Raw genomic sequence first — 18,415 nt, 5'->3', positions numbered from 1 at the left:
AAAAACACAATTAAAAAGCAGGCACCATATCCAAGGGGTGATTAAGCAATACCCAAGGCTATGAAAACGGGAGTATTGGAACCACCCATGCCGAAATGGTCATGTTGAGAAACTAAACAGTACCATCTCTCCACGCATGAGGAAGAAATGCTCCGGACAAAATCATTTTGGTATGTGACCTTTGGCCTCAAAGTGTGATCTTGACCTTAGACCTAGGACCCGGGTTTTGCGCATGACATGTTGTTGTTTCATCCAGGGGAATATTTGTACCAACTGATATTTTAATCCTGTTTTGCATGACAAAGTTATAGACAGGAGAAAATCCTACAGACCTTTGATTTCCAAGTATGGCCTTGCCCTTTAAGCTAGAGTTCTGGGTATTGTGCATGACACGTCATCTGATCATGGAGAATATTTATGCCAAGTAATATTGTAATCCCTTGAGGAATGACAGAGTTCTGGACCGGACAGGAAAACATTCCAGTGAATGTTTGACCTAAAATTGTGACCTTGACATCTGAGGTAGGGATCCGGGTTTTGTACATGGCACGTCGTCTCATCATGGGGAACATTTGTGCCAAGAAATATTAAAATCCCTTCATGGATGGCAGAGTTATGGACCGGACAGGAAAACAGCCCTGTTGATTTTTGACCCCGAATTGTGACCTTGACCTTTGAGCCAGGTGTCCGGCTTTTGCGCATGACACATCGCCTCATCTTTTTGGAACATTTTGCAAAGTTAAAATTCCTTAATGAATGACATAGTTATTGATCGGACACGAAACAGACTCTATCCATGCCATGTTAACATAGAACTGCTAAGTGTGACCTTGACCTTTGAGTTAGGGGTTTGAAAGTTGTGCATGACAGATTGTCTTATTATGAGCAAATTTGTGCCAAGTAATATTGTAATCCCTTTGATGGATGACAGAGTGCTGGACCGGACAGGATAAAAGTCATGTTGATCTTTGACCTCCATCTGTGACCTTGACCTTTGAGCTAGGAGCCGGGATTTGCGCATGACACGTCGTCTTATCATGGGAAACATTTGTGCATAGTAATATTAAACTCCCTTCATGGACGGCAGAGTTATGAACCGGACAAAAAAGTGCGGACGGACAGAATGACGGAATGACGGATATAGTCCACGAAACTGGTTTTCAACCAGTAGGGGAGTAATGAAATGTCAACAAAAGCAAAGCGATATACACAACAAAAAGAGATGGACAGTGTATAAAATACCTAAAACGACCAAGACTACATACGCAACATTAAGTACGAGGTAGACGAAAAAAAAACAGTTGAAAATAGGGGCACCGCCTTGGAACGGTCAGTAACCTATAAAAAAGAAACTGCCGTTCGTTGTGACGCGCTTCTTCGTTTATTATTTTAACAAAAGCCGTTTGCTGGTGATTTAGTCATTCAAATAGTAAACTGTATAACTTCGACAATATGTATTAGTAGAAAGAGCAACCAAAAGTGTAAATGTAAGGTATGCATCGCGATTTGGTTATTAAATACATGTTGTATGCTAAAAGTACATGCTAAGACCTCACGCTCGAAGCAGAACCATGTATTTCATACGCTCATGGAAATTACAAAAGCGCGATACTATAATAAGTAATATCTTAATTTGAGTGAATGAATGAGGGCTGAGAATATGATTAATATAAGTTGTAGCACTTTATTTATTTATCAATCGACCATAAATCAATAACTGAAGACTACATGTTTCCAATACTTGTTTAAGAAGTGTGTACATATTTGTTTGTCTGATGCAGCTTTTTCTTCATTTGTGATTACATTTGCTTAGGCTAAAAGAAATTAATTTTTTCAACAGATGTCAACCCAACACAGATTCTTAACATATATAGATATTCTGCAGATTTCGATTTTTTCTGTTGATATTGGCAACTGGGATTCTTAACTTTGATTTTTCGGAAGATTTAGACATTTCTGTCGTTATTGCTTAGTAGTACAATATGTGCCCTCTCCTTATATGTTATACATATTCTAGAGTGTGAGGTTCTATCTTGGATTCATTCTGACAGTTTGTATTCAACGAATTAATTAACAGGATATGGCCCATCGTGTGGCACATGCATTTATTATAAGAACCATATATAATCTCTCTCTCTCTCTCTCTCCCTCTCTCTCTCTCTCTCTGAGTTACAACTTCTTGTCTTAAAACCGTTGTTATGTATTAAGGAATTCTATATACAGGAATATGGTGGTAATAATAATTCAGGTTTTGACAGCAACAACAATACTGAAGCTATATTTAAAATACATTTCAAAATGAATTAAACCTGCATATCATTCCTACTGTACAGGCATACCAAGTCAGATAAACTGTAATTCTACCTTTTGGTATCGTTTGGAATATAAAACTATGATTAATACAAACTGAGGGCTATTAATCCCATATATTCTGATATGAGTAGATATCCCCTAAAGACAAGTTCAATGTTCTGGTCTCGATGAGCCGAAAGGCGAAATTAGTTTAGATTGTCGTTTTATTTACTTAATTTATAGACTTTCATCTTGTGCAGAGTCTGTTCATTGTATAGTATATAGTAGAGATAATTTATACGAACTATATCACCACCACAATATACCAGACCAATTACGGCAAAACGCAAACGAACACGCAAGTCCACTAACCCAATAAGATTAGTTTCGATGCTGCTTTATATACGAGCCCGAATTGTACTACACATTCGTACTCGTTCAACATGTGCGTATATATACTCAAATCTCTCGTTTCATGTCTCACAAATCAGTAGTGACATTTTAGTCTTTTTAACTGATTGGGACCAGAGAAGCTATATTTCTCTCTGAAAGTTAAATGGATCTCGAGGATACATTGAATATATATATACATATATAAAATAAGCAACAGGCAGACTGCGATACCCACCAAAACCATCATAAGGCAGACTCGAAATTTATGCAGACAAAAGTCTGACTGCCTAATTTTGTAATGGACACAACATTTCAAATCATATCGTTTTTCGCAATTTTTTTGTTTCACCTTAAAGGTCTGTCTTTCCTCTATTCATTTATTCCATTTTACTAAAAGTTGGAGAAAGCAACATCCCTAAATTATCGATCAAAAATCGATCGTATATATTTTCGTTTACATATATAATGCGCATTCGGCAGACAATCAATAAATGCATATTTTATATTATATATGGTATATATTGCTCTTTTTTTCATTGAAATGTGCTTTTCATTGAATATTAGTTTATAATTTTGCCTTTTATGTTTAAAATCATGAAAAATTAAATAAAATGTATTTTGACACATGTAATGATGTATTATAAGCGAAATTTTCAAATCATTCATGCGTTTCCGGATTTTTTCGTATCCGAGATTCGTAACAAAGATGGCGCCTGCAAATCATGGTAGAAATGTTTTTGTACAAGTTGGAGAAAGCAACATCCCTAAATTATCGATCAAAAATCGATCGTATATATTTTCGTTTACATATATAATGCGCATTCGGCAGACAATCAATAAATGCATATTTCATATTATATATGGTATATATTGCTCTTTTTTTCATTGAAATGTGCTTTTCTTAGAATATTAGTTTATAATTTTGCCTTTTATGTTTAAAATCATGAAAAATTAAATAAAATGGATTTTGACACATGTAATGATGTATTATAAGCGGCATTTTCAAATCATTCGTACGTTTCCGGATTTTTTCGTATACGAGATTCGTAACAAAGATGGCGCCTGCAAATCATGGTAGAAATGTTTTTGTACTTTTAATTGTATTGTTAACGGCTTGAGTTAGAGGGTAAAGAAACAAATCTGCTCTTGGACAAATATCAATTTCACCAGGTACATGCAACCGTACAGTAACAAAATCAATTTAGTCGCGGTGGCGAACATGTTCGGCTAGATCTACTGGGTAGACCTAGAAAGAACTCTGGACAGAAAATTATGAAAGGGGTTTCGATATGAAAACTGCCTTTTTAAATGTGGACCGTACGAATGTTGACTGATAATGCTTTTGTGATTATTTCCTATTACTAGAACAAAGGTAACTTTTGTTTCTCGTCGCTTTATAGCGACCATATTTTAAGAACAGTTATAACCAATTATACATTACCACCAGTAATTTGCTGGTACCCATTTACAGCTTTGTCGACTGAGGCAGTCGTGTTAAAGTGCCTTGCCCAAGGATACACCGCAGTGTGAGTAGTCAGGCCGGGGCCTTCACCCGAATGTGTAGGAAAGTGTCTTAGCCGTCTCGACCAATCCAATATGACCCTTTATGTACCAGTCACTTTATGTACCAGGTCTTTTATGTACCACTTTGACACCTAATGTACCACCTATATATTATATAGTAACCGTATCTCATGGTGTAGCACAGTGAATAGGTGATAATTACCTGTGAAAACAGCATTTGACTTAATCAGCTCAAGTCCATAGTCCAACTAACTTGACGCGATCCTAGGAAATATTGAGATACCTTTTTTTCATATGGGCAATATCCCCACAATCTAACGTCGAATTATTTTGACTACCCGAGTCCATAGAAATTGTTGACAACATTACTATGGGAAAGATTGAGATCAATTAAAGTTGTTTTCACAGGTTTTGATTGTGATTGACATTCCGATTAATGCGAGAAAAAAACAATCTGAACGTCGAATTATTTTGACTACCTGTCTGTCTCTACTACTTGCGTAATGGAATTTTGTCGTTTTAATTCTTTGTTCTTCCCAAATCACCCTAATTTGAAAAAAAAAAAAAAAAAAAAAAACAGAGGGGGTAAGGGATGAAATGGTAAATCAGCTGTTCGCAAATGGACCGAATAAAATTACAGTAGCACAAACGCAGACTTTGTTGTCCGATTTACTGTCCAAAGATCATAGCGGAAGTGTATATCGGCATGATAGCGGAAGTGTCTATCGGCAGGACAGTCGTGCCGATTATTTTTCTTATTCACACGACAATCGTGCCGATTAGTATTAAAGTATTAGTATTTACATTAGTATTAGTATTACTAATTAGTATTAGTATTGTGCTATTTTATTGACCTGTCAAAATATGTTTTAGGCTTTCATTATATTCTGTTCACGCCTTAGTAAGATTAACATGAAAGCTAGAAATATATTTTGACAGGTCAATAAAATAGTACTATATCCTTATGCCCACGACGGGTGTTTTGATAGCGTTTCTATTTTTGGCGTGAAGTATTATCCTAGTTAAAAGAATATTAGCATAAAAAATCATGTTTATTGTTTAAGATATTAAATCAATATACTTTAATTAGATATTAAAACAACACCATAAAAATGATAATATTACATACTGTTTTTATTAGTTAAACTGATTAATTATAAATTCAACAACTGCAGAAGAAGTAAATCAAATGAATGCACAGAATTCAAAAAAACTAATATCTGCATACCTTAATAAGCTCATTATAATACCTTCTGTTACAATATGTTTTATTTCAAGAAATCAGATATAAGTTATTCAACATAATAATTGTAGGCATCATAATCCCGCGTTGTCACGGGTTGTTAACTAACCAAAAGGTGCATGCTAGAAATTGTCAAAAAAATGGTACTATTGCACTATGGGGATTTGTTAAGCAGGGAAAAACTTTAGAGAAGCTTAACTAAATTTTACATATATGTATACAGCATGTTTAGTCGTATGGAAATTGACTATGATATATCTTAAATTTGCTAATCAGGTGTTTGATAGAAAATGTGCCCCATCCCAGCTTTAGTGCAGGATGGAGGGCATTATATGAGTAAAGCCGGAGGCTGAGCATACAGTTTCAGGCGCGTAGCTACTTATACGCCTGTACGCCCGTGAATCCACATAATTTTGCATTTTTTTTACATCTTTATCCTATTTAGAACTGATGTGTTCCAAATCGTAATTAGTGTACTATATATGATAAAAGGGCTTGATTCAAAGCCCGGGTGTAAGTCTTAGAATATGCCTGAGTAATGGTGGTGGTATGATTGTTTTGTTTTTGTAAGTTCCAAATTTTAAATAGATGTTACAAAAATGTTTTAATACTGTTTACTGCAAGTTATTAATTTGAGAATGCATCCACAAGGATACCCGCGGTTTCCCACAAAACATCCAAGGGGACAACTGCCATGACCATGGACTATCTGTACTGTTCTTTTTATTACAGTAACTAAAAAGCAACTAGATAAAATTAAGAACAAAGATTTATTTATGATAAAAACGAAATATAAAGGACAAGAAAATAGAAACGACCACGCGGTATGAAATATTACGGGTATATTTTATAATAATCGGTTGTTTCTATATATTTTTGCTTAACATTCTGCCATTATCTTATCAAAATTGCTATAGAATTCAGTTAGAGCTATTTTTATTTTCGACGGTGCTGAAAGTTTCAGGTGATAATATCAAATAATGAATGCACAAGTACGCGTTTTTTTTTGTGTGTACGTAACGCCTAAATTTCGTGGTGCTTTGTTGAACTAAAAAATACCTATTTCGTTCTACTTTATTTAGCGTCTTTTTTACGTCGTCTGGTTTTGTACTGTACATCATCACTACTGGACTTTCCTATGGTGACATCTTTCATATGCCACCATAGGTCCCTAACACTTACAAAAAAGAATGCTGAACCAACTTTTAATGTTTATTTTGCAATGCTCTTAATTTTGTCTTTTATGAAGTTATTTTTGAGGCAATTTCTATTAGAAGCTAGTTTTATTCAGATTAAAGTTTATACTGTTTAAAATTTGTTAAAACCAAGTAAAATTTGACAAAATTGGTAAGGCGTAAAAAAATTCTTTGTTTCCGGTATCCCGACCTACCCTAAATTTTTGGCCCGATCCTAAATGTTTTTAGATGGCCTTGGAGAATATTTTTTTCAACTTTTTAACAAAAAGTTGCAAAACTTCACTTTTTATGCTTTAAACATGGCCAGTGATGTTAGAAATCAACTTAGTGATGCTCTAAAGGCATTACCCCCTTATTTGCAACCATTCAGTTTTGACACAAAAATAATTTCTGAAAAGTCTCACTTAATAAAAAAAAACTCCAAAAAAAACCAAACTTTTCCGACCTACCTACCCTAATTTTTTTCGAGCATGTTACCGGAAACAAAGAAATTTTTTTAGGCCTAATATTTGATATATTCAGAGTCAGCCTTTGCCGAAAAACGAAAACACTCGGATTTCTGATTTTTATTTATGCCAAAATATCTTTAAAGTTCTGTGCTGCAGTTATAGATCTAGATAAAAATGGTTTAGTTAAAACCGGTGACCATCATGGGTGCAAAAATTTGTCTCCAAATGTTTCATATTATGCTCTAAAATGGCCTATATATGACTTAAAGTTTGTGTATGTAAGGTTTCTTCAATTACCATAACTTATAAATTTCAATCAGTACTGGTTGAGAACCATTTTCCGGACACATTTTCATATTTCGGCTCCATTATTCCCTAAAAAAGATATTTGACACAAATGAAGCCCATACTGCACATACTTCAGCTCCTTCCACATCCGATGTTGTAATCAGCATCGCGTTGTGACGTAAAATATGGGTTCCATGGGGCCTCAAATGGGGTCACTAAAATGAGTTATTTTTCCCGTCAGGTAAACCAGTTTCCGGACAAATATTTTGACGGTGTTTTGTTGTTAATTTGATATCAAAATAAGTAATTAAACTATTTCTACACATTTCTTTATCATTCAACTCTTCAAAATTACACATGAAACATAACCCGACTTTCAATAGCAGCTATGAAAGCAAACCGAGGTTGACTATAAAAAATTCGAATTTCGTCTTATACGAATTCTTGCTAATTCCAATAGATATAGAATAAAATTAGTGCAAAAATCGACAGCCCTGCATCTTACGTAACTTTTAGCGTGAAATTAAAAGTAGAACATGTTATCAGCAGACAATCATTATGTAGTTTGAATATTCCTTCCCCACTTGATACCTCGGCATGTGTGAACTACTGCGCATGCGCAATGCTATCTTCATGCCCCGTTAAGACAGAACGTTGTTTTGTAAACGCAGGTGAGTTATCATCAAAAACCCAAACATTACATAGCCTTATAAAATAGTGGTTTGTTGTAGACATAAAGACTAAACATCTAAATGATCTAGAGGAAACAATTCCATGAATAACAACGAAATAAAGCGGATATTACACGTGTCCGGAAACTGGTCCTGTCCGTAAAATGAGTCCCAACCAGTAGGCCTAATGTCAACAATAAGAGCTTGAAATATTATGTGGTCGTTAAAAATAACGATATATCTCTTAAAAAGTGTTCAATGATACATCCATTTAATCAATATGAAAAGAAAGAATTAAATATAAATAGTAAGGAATGGATTATGTATTTACGTATATAAAATACATTCGCGCGTGAAAGCAGAACAAACACACATCTCATATTTATTTCTGTTGTCATGTTGTAGACTACAATATGCGTGGCAATACTTTATAGAACATACATGTATTTGTCATGTTCTGTCAAAGAAGTTATGAATGATTATTATTTTTAATTTTTACTATGATATATGAGAAATACCACGTTTAATCAGTGTTGACAAGCACTTACATTTTGATACTTTAGATTATCATGTACGCTCATATTCATACAAATCCTAAAACCAGTTTGTAAATCCAGACATTCAGTTAAATATAGGGTAAGATAAAAAATAAGTACTGTCATTGCTAATTTCTACTTTAAGGTCAAATGCATCCGCCTTCATTTTCTGTCTTCTTAACAATCCTTTTCGGATAACAATTATTTGAAAGCTTTTCAGGTGAAAATAAAGTGATCATTTTGTTTTTAAAAAATATTTAATATAAAGAGAAATACAAATGTATGTATTATAAACTAATCAAATATGGGTAAGTAACGAATACTCGAAATGAAAAAGAAAAGACAAAATCTTCTTACCTCCAGTTTTTATTAACGACCTTATAATTATGCACTACTAACTGCCGTTTTTACAATTTTATGAAATATAAGATACTGTTTATTCATGCACACAAACAGTGGCAAGTTTTAAACTTCCTTTAGAGGAAAAACGATTTTATATCCGCGAGGAATAATTCGGATATTTACCACAGCTTTCAAGTATCCAGTTTTCTACATTGTTAAATGCGAAATCACAGTAGACAAGACACATCCTGGTTATATGGTACTTTACGTTTTATGTAATAAGCACATAATGCTTACACAATTATGTTTGACTATTTCAGGTCATTACTCTTTTTTTTACGTGTTAGTAACTGTTGTGACCTGTTGTATTCTATTCTTTATCGTCTACATTACTGATAATTCTTTACTTAACAATACTGTATAAATAACATAGAATTTAAACCATCTTTTTGTACTTTTCGGTATATTCAACGTAGTTTGTTTTGTCTGTAGTTTGAGTTTTCCTGTTGCTGTTGTACAATTTTTACCATAAACGTCTCCTGCAGAGCTATTTACATTACAATATGATGAGTATAACATTAAATCAAGAAAAGAAAACGCAGATGATTTAGACCTTATACTGCAGTTCAAGATAAGTTGACTCTGCTGATAGCCAGGTAAATCTACCTGTACAAAAATATTTTTCAAAACATGCAGTATTTTTACCTTTTACTTTTCAATCATGTAAAATGGTAGTGTCTTAAAAATAGTTGCATTTGCTGTGGTCTGTACTTCCAAAATAACAAGAATCTTCTATATTCCTTTACTTCGGGGATGAAAATATTCATCCAGTCTTTATTTGCTGTCACTTCAAGTGATATCACCTCGTATAGGTTATTGTTATTCTTGCGTATAGTGACGATAAAGACAGTACAATAAACAATACTTGTAAAATAACAACAATTTCATTTTATTTCATTTCTTTAAGACGGTTTTAACCCAATGTTGCCCATTTTGTAGTCCTGTACCCGTGAAAAATATATTTGATAATTTGCACACTGGCATTACCAGATATACTCTATGCAAATGTTTAAATAAGATGAGATAAACCCAATTAACGGCTTTATATTAAATCTTGAAATATGTACACAAATATTACATAAAATATATTATTAAATTCAACGCGTTGACTTTAATTTGAAAATTAAATTTACCTTCAGTTATCCATTTTTTTCTACAAATGAACTCTTTAAGTGATAATAACTGATTAACAAAGTTCATAATCATGCCAAAGTACAGCTATAAAATGATATAATATCCAAAGGTTGAACTTGGTGAGCGTGTATTTGCGTTCCACAGTGTAAAATTTCAACATACTTACATAAAACAGACACCTGCAGTGAAAATTTACATTATGATAGAATTCGGTAATCATGTAGAGGCAAGACTCGTAAAAGAAATACTGTTGTTGTTGTTACGTAATACTAAATGTAATATATCATATGCCCCATACATTTAATATATCATTTAGGACTCACCTGCCTGGCTCAATAGGGAGAGTGGAGATCTACGGCTCAATAGGCGTTGAGTCCGATCCTTGGGTAAAGCGTATGTTCTCTTTGAGGATTTGATCAAAGACATTGTATCTGAAATCATATGTCCTCCACCTCTGATGTGGGGAAGTTGGAAGTTACTTGCGAAGTACATGAGAATCCAGAAGCACTGGTTAGGTGAATTGTCAGCCGTAACATGATTAAAATGCTGTTGAAAAACAAACAAACCAACAAAATATTTAAGTAAAACTAACTGATCAGGCTTGAGGCCAAATTTCAGTATTTTGCAGCAAGACATTTTACTTACCAGTCCCAGAATAAGCGCTGTCTCTCATAAAACACATTGAAAACGGGATAATTAGTTATCAGTTGATTTCAAACCCAAAATACTTGTCGATTCTAAAGAATTATTATTGTCTATTTTTACTATCGTCGATTGATGAAATACAAATCCAGAATGCAACGTGGGATAACTCTTAATGCTGTTCATGAAATAACCTTGTTGAGAGTGATACTTTTTTCAGATAAACAATACTTAGTATACAATGAATGGCTTATCAAAATATCAACATCTTATAGAGGAAGAACATACAAATACAATGTCACAAAGAGACACAAGAAAAATACTGTTTACTTATTTGCTATTCAAACACGACCAGCAAATGACCTACATATATGCAGAGCAAAATCTATCTCGGGTTATTCTGCAATAAACCACTCGCGTTCAATGACATCATCCGATCCAGGTGCGTATCAAGCTCGTAAAAAATAGTTACCTTTTTTTTTTCTAACACTGTTGATACTAGTATGTCGTGTTAGAATCGAAATAGCAAGTTCCCAAGTGTGACTTATTGTACAATAACCCATTTTTTTCGTTCTTATGGGAAACAAAATATCACTCGGGTCTACGAGTGATCATAGTTTCCCTTTTTTTTCAATTTCACTTGACAGCTCAAGGTCAGTTTAAACTTTTTTCCCTTTGTTTGTTTGTCTATTATATACTTTATCTATGAACTTGTTTGTACACATCCATCATATCTGAATCCATAGATATACTGCTTAAGGGTTTTGTTTTATGACTATGCACGCAATTTATTCCAATTGTAGCTATGTAAAAATAGTGGGTCGGATATTTAAAAACAAATAACATGCAATTATACTATTCCGTTAGACCACGACACTGTTTTAGTAAAAAATTTCAATGTACAACTATGTCACTATTATGATCAGGTGATATAAAATGCGTAAATTTTTATAAATGCATTGTAAATGTATCATTTCAAATTACAACAGTAGGTATTTTGGACGTTTTAACCGCCTTATTCATTACAATACCTGTCGACGTTACGTTTTTCTATTACAACAGAATCATTTAACAAATCAGTGTACATTTCAATACAGTTTGCAAAACCCTTATGGTAAGGTATTTCTGTCTGATACAAATTTTTCAACAGGTTTTTGTTATATGTAGATTCATTCCGAAAGTGGGACCTGTAATAGTAGTTGTCAAGGTCTTGGTGTAAAACAAGTATTGTCTTTGTTGTATCTATGGTATAATGACCTTTCATTCTTGCATTCATAACCAGCCAATTATCGTATGCAACCACTCCAATGGCAAGGTCTGGTATGTCACTCCAAGGATAATTGTAACTTAATATAAAGTACTCCTCTGCTGAAATCGCAAAGAAGCTGCCTCTATGCTTTATCATCTCCTCGATGTCTTTACGTCTCAATATCTCATTTTCTGTAATGTTTGGGACATTCCACCTATTTCCTGTCACTAAAATTGGACTTGAAATGAACATGTCCCTCATTTTATACGTTAGTGTCAGTAGAGTTAACAATAACCCATCTGTAAATAATATGTCTGAATTAGCAAATCCGTAAAAGTATGAGTCTGAATATCGCATGGCTTCTAGATACATATGCTTCAAAATTGGCAATCCACTTGAAGTCGTTTTGGGGATTTTTGATACTTGGCATCCGAATGCTTTGGCTTTTTTGGCAACATCGACATCGTTGGTGAAAATGATAACATTCACTGATGGTTTAAAACTGGCCCAGTTTCTCAACGTATTTCTATGTATGTATTTAGTTTCATTCGCCTTTCTCCACGTCGAAAACAATGTCAATATATACTTTACTTCTGTTGATAGTTTACTGTATCCTTCATTTTTCTTCATATCAGATGTTGTAACAGCTGCGTCTATATTTTCTTTAACCTCATTCGTGACAAATGTCCTTTTACCTTGAACTGTTTCCAAGTGATGCAGAATAGCGTTTACTGTATTGGATAAGTCATTAAGAGTTACATTTACATTAACATTCATATTAAATGTATTTGAATCTGGTGAACCATTCTTATTCCTTGAAACGTTGTCCTCTATATTTGAAATGAAATTGTTCTTTCGTGTGCCATTAGCAATTACAGGAAACACTTGGGAGCTAATTGTTACATTGCCAGATCTCGAATTGATGTATAGAAGTAAGGTGATAACACTGAACAGCAGTAAAAATAGAATAAACAGCTTTTGCAGATCCATCTTTAGAGCAAACAGTCTTTGTAGCTCTGTAAAGAAATCCAACACATAATATTTACATCAATATTTATTTTTTGGAAAGAAAAATAACAAAAACGTTTATTTTCGTATTAACAACATTTATATAGTAATATCAAGGCCGATCCATTCGCGGAATCTGATCTCATTAATCAAATGGTGTTGCTAGAAAATTCCTTTCAAAATTGGACACCAAAATTTAAAAAGAGAACATTCAGTTATAGCTAAAACTAATTTTACTGTCGGTAAAGATCAAATTGAAATCGGCAGGACTTTATGTTAACAATATTTCAAATGAAAACAGTGGAATGTATTTTTAACGAAACGCAAAATACAATTGATTGTGAGAGGTCTTTTCGGCCGTATCTCATAGCTGTCAAAAAATAGATATCTTGACACTTAGTTTTTTTTCCTATCATGGATTTCAAAGCATATCACGCTCTTAGGTTTTTAGAATGCTACTGGTAAGATTTAAATAAAAGGGTTGAACGCGATTTATTTGTGCGTTTATAACACATTGAGACTTCTTGTTTTAATATCGCCCTCTTTTTCCAGGTCAATAAATCCTCATATTGACCTCTCTAAAGATAATTGTTTTATATCATAAAATGAATATGTGATATCCATTTATGAATGAAGTAAATCATACATGTTAATTTAATTCTGATATCACAAATTGAATTTAAGATATCATAAATTAGCAAATATATTTTGTACTTGTTGGATTTAGAGTCACGTTGGCACAAATAATATCCTATTGCGTCCTTTTCCAACCTTTGATGGCAAAGCAAGACCCTAAATGACCCTCCAGGCGGCTTTATTTAAGGCATTGGCCAGCACCTGGGTAGAACCACCGGCCTTCCATAAGGTAGCTAGATGACTTCTTCACATGAAGAATTCTACACCACAAGCGAGGGTTCGAATCCACGTTATCAGTGAAGTGATTCGAAGCGAGTGGCCATAACCACTTAGTCAAGGAGACCCCACAAATAAATTGTTAAACGGCATGTTAAATAGTCTGAAATAGTCTTCTTCTTCTTGTCGTTCGCGACTACACTGTCAAACCAGTAGCCTCGATGAAACTTATGGTTTGCCGCAGATCCTCAATGCCACCATACAGTTTCTTGTGGATCGAGGTGTCTATCGGCCAAGTCGCAGCTCGCTCCTGGTCATGCCTTTTACATCAAGGATGGAGGAAGATGCTTTTCATCTCCTTGATCGGTCCTTGATCGGTCTGAACAAGTGATGATAGTCAGGCTCCGCTTAGGGCACAACAAGCTAAATGCTGACATGTACAAGAAATACAGACTGGTATCATCGCCAACTTATCCATGTGGTGAAGAAGATCAGACTGCGGAGCATATACTTCAGAGATGTTAAATAGTAAAACCAGTGTATTGGTAAATGCGAGTTAGAATAAGTTGATCCAGTTATTGATATTTAGTGTCATGCTTTCTAGAAGGAAAACGTATTTTTACTTTAAATCAATAATGTATAAGGATACATACTTATTTGCTATATCCGATCACTACCTTAAACAAATACTCCATGACAACGTTTACCGTACAGCATGTACACCTTTCTATATATATTCTTTCAATTCAATTTAAGATATAAATAGCCTATTCAGTTTTGGTTACGGTGATACGCTTGACGGATAAACAAGTAGTTTAACCCGATTCATCTTTCACACAATTAAGGATAATGTGTACTTCCATTTAAAGAGTATTCAATTCTTACAATAAACCTACTTTGACTTAAGTATTTCAGGGGACATAGGTTCAAGTCCCACTGGGACCAGTTTTGTTCTCCTAACATTCCTTTTTTCTAGTAAGTGTTTACTTTTTCAAGACTTATTATTGATTTATTGTACGAAAGTGATGATTTTGCATTTGATAAGTAACCGCTGTTCAAAGTGAATTTACCTCAGAAACAGAAGGTGACAGAGTTAGATATAGTTACGTGTTATAAAAGTTTTCTATTTTGCCTTTACTCTTTATATTACATTTATGAAAGAAGTGTTGGTAGGTTTTATTTCTGCCCCAAGTTTACTTTCAGGACCGTAGGAAGCGCTTTCAGATTTGGGACGGGGGCACACTTTTTGAAAATCTTCTTAAATTGACCCGCTGTCAAAAACTTGCTAAGATAATTACCATAATCGGTCAAATTATTGGAGGGGGCCCCGCTCCCTGCCCCCCTCCTCTTCCTACGACCCTGACTTTTGAATATGTGTGCAAAATTTGAAACAGTCCCAAAAGAACTCGACCTTAACATTTCAATGTTTGAGTTAGAATTATGTCTCATTAAATCCTTTTACTTGAGAAAACCAAAAAAAAAAAAAATGATATTCACGGTTTTATTTTGTTTTATAATTGTCAAGATTAATGGTATAATGAATTCTCTGCAATGTTTTTGGACATTGACCATTTGAAATATTCACCATAAGGTGGGTCCTACCTTAAGCTTATAATGCGACATGTGCAACAGTGAACACAAATGCTTTCTTTCAGCTTTTCCATTTTGGTATCAGGGTAGCAGTTTCGAACTTTGTCACCGATCGATTTTTTAAAAAAGAAAATAAATATTAAGGTTACACTTTTCCAAAGTGTAATGATATTACAAGTTTTAATTATTACATGTCAATTCTTAAAGAAATCAGTATATATACTCCCGCATGCACATATAGCTATGCATAACAATTACGAATATTTGCCTACACGTAGATAAATTCTGTTAATCAATATTTTAGGAGGCAGATTCAAATGAAACTGTGTGTTTCCTGCAGTATAAAGGACAGAAAGTGTCTTTCAACGGCATTTTCTCCTTAAACTTCTTAATGGCAGACACTTTGCATTGGTATGCACCCTTGTGTTGATATACATGAAATAGAGAAAAGTGGAAACTTCATTGAAAACGTGCTTAAAACATATTTTAAATAAACAAATGAGTGTATGATGTATGTTTGCAGTACGGAAAAAATATCGAAAAATCCCTTGGTATTAAGAGGGGAAAGGATAGTAGCATATGCCTATTTATTCTAGAGATTATTACAAAGATCTAAATTGATAGATATGTTATGGTGTATATTAATGGTTTAGATTTCACGCATGCTATCATATTTGTAGTGCAGAACGTTACCTGAAACAACAATAAGAACATTAATCTTGATAGGGGATGTGAATTGTAAAATAAACACTTGTCACCAACAGATCAAATGTGATCACAAGTAGTCCAAAAATAAATACTGCTAATCTTTCTTTCCTTGTGTCCTTTCTAAAAAGCATCATGTTTTCGTTTGCTAAACTGCATTTCATTATTCTGCATTCTAAAATCGCATGATAGGTAATACCTGATGTCTCGATAATTTGGAGGGTTGTATTTAATGCAGAATACATTTTTTTTGCATAAAAGTTAATTCTATAGTAGCGATAAATTGCTGTTTTTTGTCGTTTTCAATCTTTGTTTTAACAAGAGAGTGAACGTGGGTTAACAGAGTGATTCTCGCTCTCATGCGCTATTAACGCACAGATTTACATATGCACTTTTCATGGAAAAGTGTACACGTACTACTGACCTATTATGGATAATTCAAAAGGAAAAGACGCAAGTGTGATCAAAGAACGCTGAAATACCCGCTCATTTCATGAACATTTAATAACGTTGATGATCAATATATTTAGTGTTTTAGATTTAAACACGTGTTATGATAGAATAGCGTTAATGTATATTCGTTTTGTTTTATTTAACATCTACAGAATCCCTTGGCATACGTTAGTTCACCCGTCTATCGGGCCCGGGCATCGACCAATCCCTTGGAATTTTGCAGATGTTATGATATATATAAACATGCGTTATCCTTACATTTTAATCAAGAGAAGTATTTGCTTGCTAACAATGTACTCAGTACACTCTCATATGAACTTTAATCCACACAATAGTTTTTTACATTGACTTAAGAATAAAGTAGGTACAGAACCATTTATCTTGGGAGGTGTTCTGGGACGGAAATCCTGTCTCTCGTAAGACCATCCACATTCATGATGATACTAAATAACAAAATATATAAGAAGATCACTTGGGACCATAGAACGCAAATACCCAAAATAGTAGAAGGCTCGGTTTGATTCAGGCTATCTATGAGAAACAAAGAAATGTGCAACACCCCTCAGGCACTCTGGCTACGCCTTAAGCGGACTTCTATCATAAATAGATTGAATGTACTCAACGATTCCAAAGGACAAGAAAATGTAACAACACTGGGTCCAAGGACAGGGATATTTTCTACAACCGCAACATGAGAAAACTACTCTTGTGATAGTTAATTCTGTAAAGAAGATCCTTTGGAAGCATAGAACGCAACAAAGCAAAATAATAGCAGACATGGTTTGATTTTTTTCGTAAGATATTATGAAAAAAAAGACGTAAGCGGATTTCTTTTACAAGAAAATTAAATATACTCCAAAATGCTAAAGAACATAATATGACAGCACAGAGTTCAACTAAGGAGATGAGTTTTTTTGGCAGCTAAGATGCAGTTAAAGACTGCTGTTGTGATAGTTGATAAAAGTATGAGAAGATCCTTTGAAAGCATAGGACACAACCAAGCAACAATAATAGCAGACTCGGGTTAATATTCGTTCAGAAATAACATCGCATAGTGCTCTTAAGGCAACTGATGTACGTTTGATAATTATTTACGATTTTTATAGATTGATCTACTTCTGGAGACATTTCACTCATTACAGTATCTCCGTCATTTTTGTCTATAATTTAACCCCAAATTAACCCTTCCGCGGTCACCTCGTTTACTTAGGATATCGGATTTTTAACAATTTAGTAGTTACAATTAAACATGTCAAATGTTCATATTTCACTACAATTTATTGCTTAAGCTTTAGGTTCATTCTTCTCTCTAAATGTTTTATTGTTATTATCATTATTTACTGTCATTCTGTAATATTCTGTAGATAAACTGATACGGATAAACCAAAATGCCTTGAAATAAAATTGTTATCAGAAGATCTTTTTTGTCACATAATGACATCATTGCTCAGATATTAACACTATCTGCGAAAATGTTCCTCCTCTTTTAGAATATTATTTTCGGTGTTTATTTACAATTATTGTATTATAAAACATATTAGATATGAATCGTTCTGTGTGAGTGTCATATTCCTTTGAAATGATAAATCGACTTCGTCTGACTATGAACAGACTCAATCAAACCGAGTCTGCTATAATTTTGCTTGGTTTCATTCTATGCTTCCAGAGGATCTTCTTATAGACATTATTTCAATATCTCAACACCAATCTTTAAGTGCAGTTTGACGGCCCTAAAATGTATTCCCGTGCTAGGATTCAGTGTCTTGATGATTCTGGTCCTTTGAGATC

General features: G+C 33.9%; 2 protein-coding genes across 3 annotated transcripts in view; both read right to left on the bottom strand.

Annotated features, from left to right (window-relative positions):
• Positions 1-18,415, bottom strand: part of LOC123554949 (transient receptor potential cation channel subfamily A member 1 homolog) — a 162,336-nt gene that overhangs the window by 51,216 nt on the left and 92,705 nt on the right. The gene's annotated exons all lie outside the window — the stretch shown is intronic.
• LOC123554958 (uncharacterized) lies at positions 11,078-14,653 on the bottom strand. Its single transcript, XM_045345429.2, has 2 exons — positions 14,533-14,653; positions 11,078-13,035 (listed from the first exon to the last, which is right to left on the bottom strand). Exon 2 carries the CDS (start codon positions 13,007-13,009, stop codon positions 11,786-11,788), a length of 1,224 nt encoding a protein of 407 aa, XP_045201364.2. The 5' UTR covers positions 13,010-13,035; positions 14,533-14,653; the 3' UTR covers positions 11,078-11,785.

This window comes from Mercenaria mercenaria, chromosome 7, assembly GCF_021730395.1.
Source record: "Mercenaria mercenaria strain notata chromosome 7, MADL_Memer_1, whole genome shotgun sequence".
In the NCBI taxonomy this organism is placed as follows: domain Eukaryota; kingdom Metazoa; phylum Mollusca; class Bivalvia; order Venerida; family Veneridae; genus Mercenaria; species Mercenaria mercenaria.
The sequence above is the reverse complement of the archived record's forward strand: the minus strand, read 5'-3'. Positions and strand labels throughout refer to the sequence as shown.

Bases quoted from the DNA above. Each gene is read 5' to 3' on its own strand.
- LOC123554958 (XM_045345429.2), bottom strand. From the start codon at position 13,009: ATGGATCTGCAAAAGCTGTTTATTCTATTTTTACTGCTGTTCAGTGTT.